Source organism: Anas acuta, chromosome 5 (genome assembly GCF_963932015.1).
Source record: "Anas acuta chromosome 5, bAnaAcu1.1, whole genome shotgun sequence".
In the NCBI taxonomy this organism is placed as follows: domain Eukaryota; kingdom Metazoa; phylum Chordata; class Aves; order Anseriformes; family Anatidae; genus Anas; species Anas acuta.
In genome coordinates this window covers 30,823,102-30,839,532 of record NC_088983.1, presented here as the reverse complement: position 1 = coordinate 30,839,532, position 16,431 = coordinate 30,823,102, and the positions used below count along the sequence as shown (strand labels likewise).

The window sequence follows — 16,431 nt, the reverse complement described above, 5'->3', positions numbered from 1 at the left end:
TCTTCTAGTTTCAGTTTGTCATGTTGTTGTTGGGTTGAGATGGCAGCTCTGGAGGAGCCAAGAAGTTGGGTTTTCCTGCTTATTCTATGTCTTGGACCCGTTGTTTCCACAAGATTTTATTTTATTTTATTTTATTTTATTTTATTTTATTTTATTTTATTTTATTTTATTTTATTTTATTTTATTTTATTTTATTTTATTTTATTTTATTTTATTTTATTTTATTTTATTTTATTTTATTCTCTCTCAGAGTGTCCCTACCAGCTGAAATGTTTGAGGATAGCTGACAGCTGGCTTTGGGGTGCTTCTTCTTTCACTTCTTCTTGTCAAACAACATGTCAAGACCTGAAGGGGCATAGGCATATGATTCTTAACCAGAATTTTGTCCAGTATGGGAGCAAATCTCTTCAGAGGGTCTGTTGGTTGAAGATGACAAAAGTCTGGACTGGTTTAAGAGAGTAGGAGCTTAGCAGTGTCCCATCACTTTCTCAGACAGTCCGATTTTATCATGAAGGGGTTGAAAGTAGGAGCGGCACCATGCAGACAGCACCAAGCAGTGGCTTAGTGCCTTACTGTGCTAGTGTTTACATAAGCTGGACTTTGCCCAAACTGTTTAAGCATTTATTTTTTTTTTTTGCCTTCATTTCCCTATATTTAAATTGAGGGGATTAGCCACCATTTTTCTGTTTTATTTTATTTCACAGAGCATGGCCAGAAAGTGCTGCAGAGAAGGGAGCCCTTTTTGCCAGGTGGACAAAAAGAGGCAAATGGAATAACTGTGCCTCAGTCTCTCTCCTCCCTGAGCAAAGTCTTATTTCTTTATGATAAGTCTTTCTTTCAGAGCAAGATGACTTGATGCCAGTCTGATTTATCTATAAGGCTTCTGCTGTACCTGTTGTTTCACATGTGTTCTCAGCTGTTTCACATGTGCTGCCAGGGGCAGGTGTGCATTACATTGCAAAAGGAATGTCTTTCCTTTTATAAAAAACCTACCATTTTCTGAGGAAGAATCTGCTGAGAATGAAGGTCCTGATGTTTATCAGGTGGGGACTGGGGGATGATGCATTGATGTATCCAGTAACAGGAGCATCTACCGACAGAAAACCTCATATGTGGAGCAAAGATAGGACAAAGGGAGGCAAATTAATGCTCCCACCATTAAAATGGCTTGGGTGGATGAGAAGTAGGGATACTGTGAAAGATTACAGAGTGTTTCCCATGAAAAGTAGTACAGTCTGGATCCAAAAGATAAAAATGTGCAGAAAGTGTCCTGAAAAGCATATATATATATATATGTATATATTATTTTTAAAAGTCAGCTCACAAGTATCTTGATTCCATTTCTGAAAAAGTTTAAGGTTTCAGTGAACACAAAGCCATCTTAGCTGCTCTTTTTTTTGTCTGGCAAAGGAAAGAGCTAGACCCTGTGTAAGTCCCTAGGCTGAGATAATCAGTTATGTTTCTTAGACAAACTTGTTATTCCCAGCCGCCCTATCAGGACCCCTACCAGGTGAACAGAGTGGATCCAAAAACAGTGACAAGGCTCACACATAGCCCAGTGATTGATTTCCCAGCAACTCTATAGGCATGAGGCAGTTCCCCTTCTACCAGTGGCTCTTTGTAGAGATGCTCCCCCAAATCTCCATCCAGGTGCCAGCTACTTACATCTCAGCAGCTTCCTGAAACCTCATAGTATTAAATTCTCTGCAACCTGTCTCTTTCTAAGCCTATGTACATTTTTCCAAAACAAATACCATATGGCAAGACATTTGGCCACTTGTTGTGCAGACAAAAGCCATTGTTTCCAACTTGTCCCTTGTGTAGGAAGAGAAAGAGGACAGCTGCTCTTGCTGCTCCTTTTAAAATCCTAATTGATTCTGGAAAGTTCTTTGATTTTAGCCAAACAGTTTAACAAAACACAGATTGTCAAAACTCTCTCCAAAATTCCTCCAAGAAGTTTCTTTCCTACCAGAGATTTCATATAGACCAAAAATAAAAAAAAAATGCCAAGGCCCTTGAGAACAGCTTTACAGCATCACAGTAAGGGGATGGGTGCTTACATGACTGTGGGAACAATAAACTCCCAGTCAACCCTGAATTTCTGTGGGATTTGCTGCTCCAGCTGGATGCATATAAGTCCATGGGGCCTGATGGGATTCATCTCAGGGTACTCAGAGAGCTGCCTGATGTCATTGTGGAACCTCTCTCAAGTATTTTTCAACAGTCTTTGGAATCTGAAGAGGTCCCCATTGACTGGAAGCTGGCAAATGTGATTCCAGTTTTCAAGAAGGGCAAAGAAAGAAGATCCTGACAATTACAGGCCTGTCAGTCTCACTTCAGTGCCTGGTAAAATTATGGAGAAGATTATTCTGGGAGTTATTGAAAAACACCTGAAGAACAACACAGTCATTGGTAACAGCCAAATTGGGTTCACAAGGGGAAGGTCATATTTAAAAAAATTGGTTTCCTTTTACAACAAGATCACCCATCTATTTGACCAAAGGAAACCAGATGAAGTAGTCTTTCTGGATTTCAGTAAAGCTTTTGATACTGCCTCTGTCCAGAACTATTCTTCTGGACAGAATGACCAGAGTACAGTTAGAAAAATACATAATAAGATGGGTAAAAAATTGGCTGATGGGTCGGGCCCAAAGGGTTCTTGTAAACGGGATTACATTGGGATGGTGACCTGTCACTAGTGGAGTTCCCCGGGGCTCCACTTTAGGACCAGTCTTCTTCAATTTTTTCATAAATGATTTGGACTTGAAGGTTTTTTGAGCAAGCTCACCGACAATACCAAATTGGGTGGACCTTTGAGTGGTGAGGTCTTGAAGAGAGATTTGGACAGGTTGGAGAGTTGGGCAACCACCAACAATATGAAGTTTGACAAGAACAAATGCTGGATTCCACACCTGGGAAGGGACAACCCTGGTTATACATACGGACTGGGAGACAAGATTCTAGATATCAACCCCATAGAAAGGGATCTGGAGGTTTTGATCGACAGCAAGCTGAACACGAGCCAGCAGTGTCCCCTGGCAGCCAGAAGGGCCAACCATATCCTGGGGTATAACATTACTAACTTCGAGGGAAGGGATTGTCCCACTCTACTCTGCCTGGTGTGGCTTCACCTTAAGTACTGTGTACAGTTTGGGCACCACAGTATAAAACGGATATAAAACTGTTAGAGAGTGTCGAAAGGAGGGCTACAAAGATGGTGAAGTGTCTAGAGTGCAAGGCAAATGAAGAACAGCCGAAATCCCTTGGTTTGTTCAGCCCTGAGCAGAGCAGGCTGAGGGGAGGCCTCATGGCGGCCTGCAGCTCCCTCACGAGGGGAGCGGAGGGGCAGGTGCTGAGCTCTGCTCTCTGGGGACAGCGACAGGACCCGAGGGGACGGCATGGAGCTGGGACAGGGGAGGGTCAGGCTGGGGGTTAGGGAAAGGTTCTGCACCCAGAGGTGGTTGGGCACTGGGACAGACTCCCCAGGGCAGCGGTCATGGCACTGAGCCTGCCGGAGTTCAAGAAGTCTTTGGACAAAGCTCTCAGACACTTGGTCTGATTTTTAGGTAGTCCTTTGGGGATCTAGAAATTGAACTCAGTGATCTTTGTGCGTCCCTTCCAACTCAGGATATTCTATGATTCTGCCAGGCAGCATGGTGCAGAGATGACACGTAAACCTCATTACATCATGGGAACAAATTCCTTCCAGCGGAGCTTTGCCTTTACTGGCAGTGATAAGGTTGGGCCAGTAAATATGAGGGCAGAGTAGAGCGAAAACAGCATTTATGGGGTATATCTATGCTGTGTAGTTCTCATTATAATTCCTTGCAATAATATCTAGCACATCAGTTTCTGCTAAACGGAGCCAATCCTGATGCTGGCTTCTTTGTAAAGTTGAGCTGTGGGCAGTGCTGAAACCCGGACACAGAAGATGTAGCCAGAGCCACCAGCTAGTCCCAGCATGCTGGTGTATATTGGTGGGGTAAACATAGCAAAATACTCCTTCCCCCATCCCGACACCTAGTAACGGTACCACCTTCACCATGTTTCCCCAAATTACAGCCAAAGCACAGGCTCAGCTAACATATCTTTATTTGACTTCAGAAGCAGGCATCCAGATGCTAACACAGTAGAAGTGATGTGCTTCACTCAGGCTCCACCTATTGACAACAGTTTACACTAACATGTATTTTACTCTTGATTATTATCTAAGAGGTTTTATTGTGCTTTTTTTTTTTTTTCTTTTGGCTGCGCTCCAGAATTTTATTTTATTTGCTGATCTGAAGAGTTTTTACTAAGCAAAATTCAATAGCTTTCCTGTTTTTTTTTTTTGTTTTTTTTTCAAAGCTGCATGCATGCAGAACAGTGCTGTCTCTGACAGATCACTGACTTTCCCTTCACCTTCAGTCAAAACTGTTGGTATCTTGCATGATGCCTGCAACCAGCTGCTCAGAAATGGGGCAAATGTACTGGCTGGTAACTGCAGCAGCTTCCCTGGCATCGCTGTCCGAATGGCTGTTGGGAGGGGAAAAATGAGCAATAGTTTGTTATTCCTGTGGGAACACTGTTGCAATAGTGACAAGACCACCTTGTAAAATTCAGAGATGATACCCATGAGTAGATGTATGATAGAGGGGCCCAAATCACAGATGCAAGGTACTGAACAGATGTACAGACAAGGTTATTGGTCTAATCATAGAATCACAGAATGGTTTAGATTTGAAGAGACATTTAAAAAATAATCTAGTCCATTTTCCCTGCCATGGGCAGGGTCACCTTACACCAGAGCCTCATCCAACCTGGCTGTGAACACCGCCAGGGACTGGACATCCACAGCTTCTCTGGGCAACCTGTTCCAGTGCCTCACCACCCTCTGAGTGAAGAATTTCTTCATTATATCTAATCCAAATCTGCCTCTTTTACTTCAAAGCCATTACTCCTTGTGCTATCACTATATGACCTTACATGCCCAACTTTCTTATAAGCCCCCTGTAATTACTGAAAGGCTGCAGTAAGGTCTCCGTGAAGCCTTCTATTATTTAGGCTAGACAAGCCCAGCTCTCTCAGCCTTTCTTTGTAGGAGAGGTGTTCCAGTCCTCTGATCATCCTTATTAATTCTAGGCAATGTGGACAGAAAGTACTAAGGGCCAGCTTACTGCTCCTAGTTTTTGATTCATATCCTAGTATTTTGATTTAGTAGTTTAGTATTTAGTATTTATTTTTAGTAAATTTTAGTATCCTAGTATTTTGATTTAATAGTGAGATGTCTAGCTGAAAATGGTTGGTCACTGGGAAGACAAAATACCAAGGTGCTGGGGTAGTGTGTGTTTGAATCAGCAACTGCACCAAAACATGGTAGCAAAGGCTTTCTATTTTAACTGTTGGGTCAGGCTTCCTAGTGAGATGTGCATTTGTTTATTTTTTATTTTTTTAGTCCAGAATAGCAACTCTGCAATTAGAAAATAATCTTATTCCATTTCCCTGGGTTTTATTATTTTTAATAACTGGCTTTATATGGCACTTTTTAGCTGTAAATCTCAATGTCAACATTGCTTTAGATAAAGCAAAACTGAGTGCCAGGCAAGGTCGGCATGTAGAAATCGAGATTGCTGTGAATGCAGGCATGGAAATCAATTGAGATTGCACACAGCTGCCTGCTGTCTTGCAGTTAGACCAAAGCATTTGCTTTGCTAGCTCTGCAAACCACTTCTGGGAGTGCAGTTGCTGGCAGAGTGGCAGGAGGTACAGAACTGTGTGATGGAGGGCTGCAGTTCAGCAGTGACACTCCCCAAGACATCACCTTACAAGCTGATGCAGAGGAAAAGAAGAAGTGGTTTTAAAAGATGGACAATTTCATAGATCTAGTGGTGTGGCTATTTTTGAGGATATCAGCTGAGCTGTTTGGACCCTGTAGTGCAAGGACCCACAGACCCCAGAACTGCTGATTTTATCAGACTTCTACAGTCAGAGCAAAACCTGGACATTTACAAGTTACTGAAAGTCCTCTTCTGAATTCAGTACTGTGGTGGTTGGGGCCATAGAAGTGCCAAGGTGACAAGTCTGTCCCTCCTACCTGGCATTCAGAAAGCTCTGGTACAACCACATAAAGCAAAGGTCCGCATTGCTGTCTTCTTCCTCTCTCATCTGCACATCTGTGTTGGCTGGGCCTGGAGAGCTGCTGTAGATAAAGAAAAATATTAATTTAAAATAAAAATATTGTAACCACCACAGTTGTAAAGCTGCATTGCTCTCTGGAAGGCAGGTTCACCCCACCTGCAACCTGCCACACGGGCCAAGCTCTGTTAACCTGCAGACTGACACTTAGCTACATAGGAAAAGAAAAAGGTATCCTCCTCAAATCAGGCTCAGATGTTCTCTAACTGGCAAGAGGATAGGTTTTAATATGCACTTGTATGCTGCCTCATTACCCACTGCCATCATGTCCTTCAGCCCATGGATATATACCTTCTTCCAGCAACTGGAAATTAAAAATCTACTGCATCTGCCAGGATTTTGTTATTAGTGCATGCCCTAGAAAATATCAGAACACCCTGAACAGATGGGAAGGAATCAATGTGCTATGTTTCTGCCCTGGAGAACCAAGCCTGCAGGATGCCTCTGCAGGCACTTCTCTCCCCTTGTAACATACCAGAGTCAAGGACAGCAGCAGTAGTGGGTTGTATCGCCCTGAGGGCCATGTACTGACAAGGTACATGATTATGGGCTTCAGTGGGAGCGAGTGGTTCAGTGTTTCAGCTGTCTGAAGGAACCCTCTTGGCGATGTATATAATTATGTCTAACACCTGCCCAGTTTGGCAAAGCCATGGCTGGGGACTATGAAACCCTGAGGTCTCCCTCATTCTGCAACAGAGCCCATTTTTTTCCATGAGCATTTTCTCAAACACTTTAAGCAGGTAAATCAACTACAACATTCCCCAAAAGACTAAACCAAACAGAAACAAAAAATCTCAACCTGTGAGCTGGTGTCAAGTTTCCTGTCCTATGGATTAAGCTTGATACTGGCATATGCCACAGATAATGTTGTCTTATGCTTAGAAATTGCCACACTCAGAAGGTTTGTGCTGGTCCACTATTGCACAGCAGCTCCACAGGGGTCTCACAGGACGAGACCAAGCCCCAGACAGCTTGCTCTTGTCTTTGAGTTTTCCCAAACCCTGCCCATGCCATCCCCCTTTCCTTGGAGCTAGGGACTGCTCCCTGCAGCCTGTACTGCCCACGCTGCTTTCCTCTTCCTGAAGAAAGCTGAGCTCTTACCTGCGCTTGTGGCCCATGAGATTTTGGATGAATTTCTGAACTTGGGCATTTCCTCTCATCTTGCTGTATTCGCTGGTAAATAGTCCATCTGAGTGCCTCTGGGACCTGCATCAGGCAAAATACAACAGTTTCTCCTCCCAACCACAAGACTTATCCCAAGGCTCTGAAATCTCTCTTGCCCCAGTATCCAGGAGCCCCATATCCCTGCCCTTCTGTCTCCTCTCATCAGCAGCAGCCTCTGAATGAGGCCAGCACTGACGTTGGCTCTAGAACCAAAGGCAGCTCAACCCCATGGGCTTCTTTTCCCACCTCCCACTGGAGACTTCCCTGCCCCAGGAGCCTGGTTTCAGCTCCTCCCTACCTCTCCTTGAGGCCCACCAGGTGTTTCACTAGCTGCTGCACATAAGCATTATCCTTCATCTTGCTGAGCTCACTGTGGAAGAGCCCATCCGCATGTCTCTCAGTCCTAGGTGGTCAGAAAAGAAAAAAATGGATGAAAAAACATGGGTTTAAAACTGGATGAAAATGGTCATTTAAAACTGCTACCTGAAGGAAAGATAGACAAGAATTTGTGCTAATTTGGCAAAAGTTTAAAAAAGAATATTTTCTAAGAGTTTAAAAGAAACACCTGTGTTAACCATCACACAGCAAAAACACCTGCCCTTGCTCTTGAGGTCTTCACCTCAAGAAATTGAAGGACCTGCTAGGTAATGGTAGCAGTGCCAAAGACTCGCACTTGGCTGATTGAAAAGGCATTGAAAAAGTGCTCAAAAGTCTCAGCTGTGTCCTCCTCCAGCCTGAGTCTTTTGGTCTCTTTGGGCTTGAAATGCCCCTGCACAAGCAGGAGCAGAGACAACTCTGCCTCAGACTTACAGATAACATTAGGAACTGGTGAACTGCCGGGACTGCCTATTTTTGGTTACATTTTTGTGACACTAAGCTGTTTAAAACAGAACCTTCCACCTTTACCAACCTGTATAAGTATCTAGTAGGGAAACAGGCCCAAGAGTGATTTTTTTTTTTTTTTTTTTTTTTTTTTTGTAGTTTGGTCTGTTTAGGTTTCTGATTTTTCTTCTTAAGCAAGAAAAAAAAAATATTTTCAACATTTGTATTCCTTAAACTAAATCAATTTAGGGGAAAAAAAATAACAGCCAAGCAGCTGCAACTTCTGGAAGGAAGATAAAAGGCTGGCTTTATAGTTAGCAGGCTCTTTGAACAAAAAGCCATGGAGAAAAAGGAAGCGGAGGCACAAGAAATGCTTACCTCTCCAGGGATGGAAGAGATGCTGAGAAGTGAGACAGGACAATCATGGGAATAATTAACTGCCACAGACCAGTCATCAGGGAAAACATGTTGGCTCCTAAACTAAAGCAAAAGGTTTTATGACCAGCAGAATGAAAAACCTTGATCTTTGGTACAGTTCACGTGCAACACAGAAGACAAGGCTTTATAAATAACTTTACTATAACTAAATTAGCAGGAATTCTTGCAGCAAATACAGTTTTTCTTTAAAATACAGAAGATGAACAATTCAAATCATTCATGTTGCCAGTCGTTTGTAAAATGTTTGTAGCTATTATCCCACTACCACCATGTAGTCCCAGTGCGTGGGTCTGAGGGGCCTGTTTGAGATGATGTTCATGCTGGAATATTGCTGTGAGTCAGTATAATACACCTTGAATAAGCAGGGAGGTGTCACAGTGAGTTAATCCATGGGTGGCACAACTCTGTGGAATAACGTCCACTCCACTATGAGTGTCTGAGAGATGAGTCTTCAGGGAGAGGATTTAAAATGCCTATTAAAACACCCCGCACAGACAGTTATTAATATACCTAGAGGGTGCCCAGGATAAATCTTTTTTTTTTTTTTTTTTTTTTTCCAGTTTTCATTGTTTGTCTATTTTTGTTTTGTTTTCTCCTAAATTATCAGGCAAAAAGATTGGCATGTAGCAAAGAAGAATTCAACCACTCACAGGGGAAGGGAAGGACTCTTGTGTGTGCTGATATCTGCCTATCCTCTAATCTTTCAAGAGGGAAAAAAGAAATAGCACATTTTCAGTAACAGCAAAACCTTGTATTTTGTTTTCTAACTGAAATAAAAAGAAAATTGCATTTTGCTTATCACAAGCCATTGCATGTTCTTTCTTTTTATTCCCAACCTCATTTCACAGCTCTGTGTCTGCAGAGATGCGTGTGTGCCTTTATAAGAGGGTGCTCACATTTTCCCAAGGAATACACAAAACATGTCTGTAATTTTTAATATTCCTGTCTTCCTCCTGCAAAGAAGCAAACCTTGCTTTTTAGTCACTGTCCTGGAAACTCTCAGACTGTACTTGCTAACCCAAAATCAAAGTCCTCTCACTTTGGTCTTATTCTAGTCTGAAACTAAACAGAACAAAGAGCATTAAAGGACTGACAGTTTCCTCAACACTTTCTCGCCACCCTCCTGGGACTGTTTTCTAATCTAGATACCACAAGATAAGATGAGACAGGATGAGGAAAGAGAAGAGTGGGGGATTTATGCAGAAATGTATTTGCAGTAAGCCACGGCACAAATGGGGGTTGCAGAGCAGAGAAAAGAGGTTTGGCAAAGAAGTTCGTGATTAAGAATCTGTAAGCTTCACCTCACACACACTTTTGATGCTTTTACGTTGTTTTCCTGCCTGGTTTGGTTGTGAGGGGGGTGAAATAGAAAAGAAGAACATTTCAAAGATCAGTTTCTTATGGGAGTCCAGACAGCACAGACTCCACGTTATTGCTTCCTGCTCGAGGAATGTGAAGAAGCTGAAAACAGACACCAAGAATAGGCTGTGCCACACCTCAGGGAAGGGTAACCTGGACCCTGAGCCTGTTCTCAATCAGTATCTGCCTGCCATGCAGCGCCTTGCCCCCCTGGCCAGCATCTCACCGCAGCATTTTGGCCTTTCTTGTGCCATCCCTGCGCAGGTTCCTGTCTTGGAGCACCACATTTAACAGCCCATTTTAAGCACCAGCCCTAGCTCCAGAGTCTCCCCTCTCTTCATGATCTTTCTGGCTGCTAGCCAGGGAGATCAACTGGTCTTTTCCCTTTCTGGACATGATCTTCTCTTCTGCATGCAGATTGCTTGTTGAAGTCTCTTGGAACAGTGATGGTGGTTGAGGAGCTTCCTTTCTGTGTCGGTAATGATTGATGATTACTTTGTAGTTGTTTTATCATTGTTTTATTTTATTTTTAATCAATGAGACAATGTCGGAAGGTAGATTTTGGGTTCCGTCACTGTAACACTGTTTAACCTTCTTGACTTTCCAGTCTTTTATTGCTCTCCCCAGTGATGCTGGCTCTCATTAAATGCAAACTCCTTAGACTGCTAGTGCTTTTAGCTGAAAGAAGTGCACACCAACTCAGCCCAGGACCTGGGAGCAGCCTGGGAACCCTTGCAGCAGACAATTCCTGCTGCTGTAATGTCACCTTGCACCCACAGGTTTTGCTGAACCAAAGCTGCCATCACCCTGCAGGAGCACTACTGCCAAGAGAACTTCCCAAAAGGAACATTGCAAGCACTACACAGCCAGTTGGTGCACCCTCTTGCTCTTGCCTATCCCTATCTAAAACTAGGGACTATGAATCTCTGGAAACACGTCTGCTTCAGCTGCTGTTTGGCTCTGTTCTTCCCACTGGCTATTCCAGAGGAGGAAAACCCCATTCATCATCATCACTGCTGCTCAGGAGAGGGATGAACAATGGCAATAGCTCAGCGAAGCATCACAGAGGCCCAAAATACACCACCCAAGCCTTGCAAGCAGAGGCAGCCCATCCAACCTGACAGCATCAGCACAGCCATACTCACCACGCCGTGGTCACTGCAGGCTCCCAGCTGTCCCACAGCTGATGATGCGCCACTGGCCCACTTCTCTCTGCAGCCCCCTATAAATCTGAAACCCTTATCAAAAGCAATTATTTGAGTAAAGATATGAATATGAGTAATCATGGTTAACAGCAAATAACGCATCCGGACTGAAACATCCTTTTAATTACTTTCCAAACCCAATCGGGTCATTCACAACAGTTCAATAGACCATATTTCTGCTGATGTGTAATAATTCCTGTTTGTGTGTTTAATGAGAGTAATTTGTAGGGCAAACATCCCTGTACCAATTGATTCACCATGATTCTCATCATTATCTCTCCTCCTGCCTTTAATTACCTCTTGATATGAGCTTAATCTTCTGCTCTTCTTTTTTTTTGTTGTTGTTCTGGTTTTTTTTTTTTTGTTTTTTTTTTTTTTTTTGTTTTAATTCTGGCTCAGCTTTTGTTTGCAATCACCAGCATGATTAGATGAGTGTGATTTGGCTAAACAATCTGTCACTTTTCTTAGGGCAAGCACTGTCTGATCAGTAGGACTGGTCTGGGTTTGCAGGAAAGGACAGTATTTTTCAAGTGATGGTTTCACAGCCACTTCTGGGAAAGGTCTGGTGAGAACAGATTGTATCACAACTTCAAAGAAAGAAGCCTACTGACACATGCACAAAAACATGCTGGATATATCCCCTGCCTTTGCTGGGTTTCAGAGCTGGTTGCTCTCAAACTTTGCTACTACAGGTGACATGGAAATGGAGGGAGAAAATAGGATTATGCTCTTTCTCTCCTTTTTATGTTGTATAAAATAGCTTGGGAGGATTAATTGTAATAAATAAATCTTCTTATCTTTCTACTGGAGAAATAGAAATTATATTACACTTTTTCTCATTTACTTAACCTTTTTTTCTTTTGGGGAAGCAGAGGGCATCCCCATGCTAGAGGGCTGGGAGGAACCTAATCTTCCACACCATCTTTCCCTTGGAAGAGTAACCCATGCACTGATAAGCAGCAAGCTTCAGCACTACAGTGTATGACTGCAGGCTGCAGCCATACCCCTACACAAGACAGGGGACTCAACAGCAGAGAAAAGCTGTCCCTTTCCAGGACAGGAGGACAGGAAGGTGCCATGGCCACCGTTTGGATAGAGAAATCCGTTTTCTCCCTTGAGACAGTCCAGGTCAGTCCTACACACATTGAAGTATTTCCCAACCAGTTTTCTGTCCTTTCTGCAACACATAGACCTTACAGTTGCTTTCTTCAGCACTGTTAGAGATGTCATTCCTCTGCAATCCTTCCACTATCTCCCTGATGCCCCTTTCTGTAGTGTTACAGGCTCAGTCAGCGCATTTCCTTTCTGTACAACCAGGTGCAGATCCACTGAGTCACATCCTTCTCTCACGGCATCTGAAAGCTCTTCTGAGCACCCAGCCCAGCTTTGGGAACCCTCAGTGATGCTAGCGATGTCTGCAATTCTCTGGAATTGTGTTTAAATCTTTATATTTTCTGTACTTGTATTTTACGACAGTATCACTGGTGGAAGGATCAGCTGGGAGTGCTGGTGTTGCTTCACTGCAAACATCTTCAGCTGAGAATGGCAATGTAGGAACAGAACAAAGAGTGGGGAAAAGTTCATTAAAAAAGCACAAACAACATATAGGGAGTTAAAAATGGCTGATGTTATTTCCTTTGATTTGCAAATAACGTCAACGGGTCTGAAATGCCCCCACTATAGGGGAAAATCGGTGTGCCTGAGCGCCTAAATGGGTCTAGATAAGAGGCACGCTGGAGAGGCTGCACGGATGCTTGATGAAGTGGCCCCAGGATGGCAGCAGAGGGTGAGTAACAGGAGAGAACAAGCTTTTCGAGACTGGAAGAAACAAGAATTGAAATAACATGATTTATCTACTTGGCAACAAAAAGTGTTTTTTGCCTTGCTGCAGCAGTGGCAGAGAGTGAAAGGGTGACAGGGTGGGAAGGTGTGTGGCCAGGTCCAGCAATGCTGCAACATAACACAGGTGACAACTGTGGGCTTGAGCTTACACACAGCTTCTGAGGCCCCTGGTGAGGAAATTTAGGAACATACAAGGAATCTCAAAAGTTTTAGCAAGCTCTGATTTATACCTGAAGAAAGCCCCAAACAAATCCTGACTCATGAAAAAGCATATGATCCTCTTAACCAGAATTAACACTAAACTCTCATCAGGAGACATTGAGATAGAAGAGATAAACAGCAATACTGCTAAAAAATATCAGCTGTCCAGATTTTTGAGAATTTTCACCTTGCTTTTCCCATTTTTCACGTGTGAGCACTCAAAGTGGGAGTGAAGATTCCCCTTACCTGCAGGCAGCAGGCACAAAGTGTGATTAAATCACCCATTGATCACTGTAATCTGCCCCATTGTCTCTTTGCAACAGCATTGCAGGGAAAGCTCTCCACCATTGACTGGAAGAATGAAAAAAGAGAAGGAAATTGTTGCCCTCATGTGATCCCCAGCTCACACAGATGTCACACCCAAGGCTGCAAGAAGTCAGAGCTGAAATGATCCTTGCCGCCTGATGCCAGTGACTTCACAGAATCACAGAATCACAGAATTTCTAGGTTGGAAGAGACCTCAAGATCATCGAGTCCAATCTCTGACCTAACGCTAACAGTCCCCACTAAACCATATCCCTAAGCTCTACATCTAAACGTCTTTTAAAGACCTCCAGGGATGGTGACTCCACCACTTCCCTGGGCAGCCTGTTCCAATGTCTAACAACCCTTTCGGTAAAGAAGTTCTTCCTAAGATCCAACCTAAAACTCCCCTGGCGCAACTTAAGCCCATTCCCCCTCGTCCTGTCACCAGGCACGTGGGAGAACAGGCCAACCCCCACCTCACTACAGCCTCCTTTAAGGTGTAGAGAGCAATAAGGTTGCCCCTGAGCCTCCTCTTCTCCAGGCTGAACAAGCCCAGCTCCCTCAGCCGCTCCTCGTAGGACTTGTTCTCCAGGCCCCTCACCAGCTTCGTCGCCCTTCACTGGACCCGCTCAAGCACCTCGATGTCCTTCTTGTAGCGAGGGGCCCAAAACTGAACACAGTACTCGAGGTGCGGCCTCACCAGAGCCGAGTACAGGGGGACGATCACCTCCCTAGCCCTGCTGGTCACACTGCTTCTGATACAAGCCAGGATGCCGTTGGCCTTCTTGGCCCCCTGAGCACACTGCTGGCTCATATTCAGCCGACTGTCCACCATCACTCCCAGGTCCTTCTCCACCTGGCAGCTCTCCAACCACTCATCTCCCAGCCTGTAGCTCTGCTTGGGGTTATTGCGCCCCAGGTGCAGGACCCGGCACTTGGCCTTGTTGAACTTCATGCAGTTGGCCTCAGCCCATCAGTGCAGCCTATCCAGATCCTCCTGCAGAGCCTTCCTACCCTCGAGCAGATCGACACACACACCTAACTTGGTGTCATCTGTGAACTTACTGAGGATGCACTCAATGCCCTCGTCCAGATCATTGATGAAGATATTAAAGAGGACCGGCCCCAGCACCAAGCCCTGGGGAACACCACTAGTGATCGGCCTCCAGCTGGATTTGACTCCATTTACCACGACTCTTTGGGCCCGGCTATCCAGCCAGTTTTTGACCCAACGAAGCATGCGCCAGTCCAAGCCAAGAGCAGCCAGTTTCTTGAGGAGAATGCTGTGGGAAACGGTGTCAAAAGCCTTGCTGAAGTCAAGGTAGACCACATCCACAGCCTTTCCCTCGTCCACCAAGCGCGTCACTTTGTAATAGAAGGAGATCAGGTTCGTCAAGCAGGATCTGCCTTCCTTAAACCCATGCTGACTGGGCCTGATCGCCTGCTTGCCCTGCAAGTGCTGCGTGATGACTCTCAAGAGGATCTGCTCCATGAGCTTCCCTGGCACTGAGGTCAAACTGACAGGCCTATAGTTCCCCAGGTCTGCCCTCCGGCCCTTCTTGTAGATGGGCGTCACGTTTGCTAGCCGCCAGTCAACTTGGACTTCCCCCAATAGCCAGGACTGATGATAAACGATGGAAAGGGGCTTGGCCAGCTCCTCTGCCAGTTCTCTCAGTACCATCAGATGGATCCCATCCGGCCCCATCGACTTGCGCACATCCAAGTGCCGTAGCAGGTCACCAACCAGTTCTTCGTGGATGGTGAGGGCCACATCCTGCTCCCCATCCCCTTCCACCAGCTCAGGGTACTGGGTATCCAGAGAACAACCGGTATTGCCACTAAAGACTGAGGCAAAGAAGGCATTAAGCACCTCTGCCTTTTCCTCATCTTTTGTAACAAGGTTTCCCCCCGCATCCAGTAAAGGATGGAGATTCTCCTTAGTCCTCCGTTTTGCGTTGATGTATTTGTAAAAAGATTTTTTGTTATCTTTAACGGCAGTAGCCAGATTGAGCTCCAGATGAGCTTCGGCCTTCCTAATTTTGTCCCTGCACAGCCTCGTAACATCCTTATAGTCCTCTTCAGTGGCCCGCCCTTTTTTCCAAAGATTGTAAACCCTCTTTTTTCTCTTAAGCTCAAGCTGCAACTCTCTGTTTAGCCAGGCCGTTCTTCCACACCAGCTCATCTTTGGGCACGTGGAGACAGACCACTCCTGCGCCATTAAGATTTCCCTCTTGAAGAGCACCCAGCCTTCCTGGACTCCTCTGCCCTTCAGAACTGCCTCCCAAGGGACTCCACCAACTAGTGTCCTGAGCAGCCCAAAGTCAGCACTCCGAAAGTCCAATACAGTGGTTTTACTGGTCCCCTTCCTGGCCTCGCCAAGAATAGTGAACTCCACCATTTCGTGGTCACTCTGCCCAAGACAGCTCCCGACAATCACATCCTCCACCAGTCCTTCTCTGTTTGTGAAGAGAAGGTCTAGTGGGGCACCACCCTTGGTAGGTTCACTAATCAGCTGTGTCAGGAAGCTATCTTCCACGCTCTCCAGAAACCTCCTAGACTGCTTCCTCTGGGCTGTGTTGTGCTTCCAGGATATGTCAGGGAAGTTGAAGTCCCCCACGAGAACAAGCGCCAACGATTTCGCAACTTCTGTCAGCTGCCTGTAGAACTCCTCATCCGTCTCCTCATCCTGGTTCGGCGGTCTATAGCAGACCCCGACCAGGACACTAGCCTTGTTGTCCCAGCCGATCCTAACCCAAAGGGACTCAACCTTGCCATTCCCAGCCTCTAGTTCCACAACATCGAAAGACTCTCTAATATAGAGAGCCACACCACCACCCCTTCTGTGCTGCCTGTCCCTTCTGAAGAGCTTATAGCCAGGCATTGCAGCACTGCAGTCATGAGAGTGGTCTCACCACCACGT

At 45.0% G+C, this 16,431-nt stretch overlaps 1 protein-coding gene across 3 annotated transcripts; it reads right to left on the bottom strand.

Annotated features, from left to right (window-relative positions):
* Nucleotides 1-4,313: 4,313 nt before the first annotated feature.
* SCT (secretin) lies at nucleotides 4,314-11,241 on the bottom strand. Of its 3 annotated transcripts, none has more exons than XM_068683626.1 (6): nucleotides 11,103-11,241; nucleotides 8,539-8,640; nucleotides 7,637-7,741; nucleotides 7,276-7,380; nucleotides 6,074-6,175; nucleotides 4,314-4,515 (listed from the first exon to the last, which is right to left on the bottom strand). In XM_068683626.1, the coding sequence occupies exons 2-6, from the start codon at nucleotides 8,625-8,627 to the stop codon at nucleotides 4,404-4,406; spliced, it is 513 nt and encodes a 170-aa protein (XP_068539727.1). In that variant the 5' UTR covers nucleotides 8,628-8,640; nucleotides 11,103-11,241; the 3' UTR covers nucleotides 4,314-4,403. The 3 variants fall into 3 exon arrangements, with proteins under 3 accessions (XP_068539727.1, XP_068539725.1, XP_068539726.1); XM_068683624.1 differs by having other exon boundaries at nucleotides 6,074-6,178; nucleotides 11,103-11,236; XM_068683625.1 differs by having other exon boundaries at nucleotides 6,074-6,178; nucleotides 8,539-8,635; nucleotides 11,103-11,158.
* Nucleotides 11,242-16,431: the final 5,190 nt, after the last annotated feature.

Coding starts and splice junctions, on each gene's coding strand:
- SCT (XM_068683624.1), bottom strand. CDS start 8,627: ATGTTTTCCCTGATGACTGGTCTGTGGCAGTTAATTATTCCCATGATT. Junction 7,742..8,538: donor TCTCTTCCATCCCTGGAGAG/GTAAGCATTTCT, acceptor CTGACCACCTAG/GACTGAGAGACATGCGGATG. Junction 7,381..7,636: donor CTGGTGGGCCTCAAGGAGAG/GTAGGGAGGAGC, acceptor TGCCTGATGCAG/GTCCCAGAGGCACTCAGATG.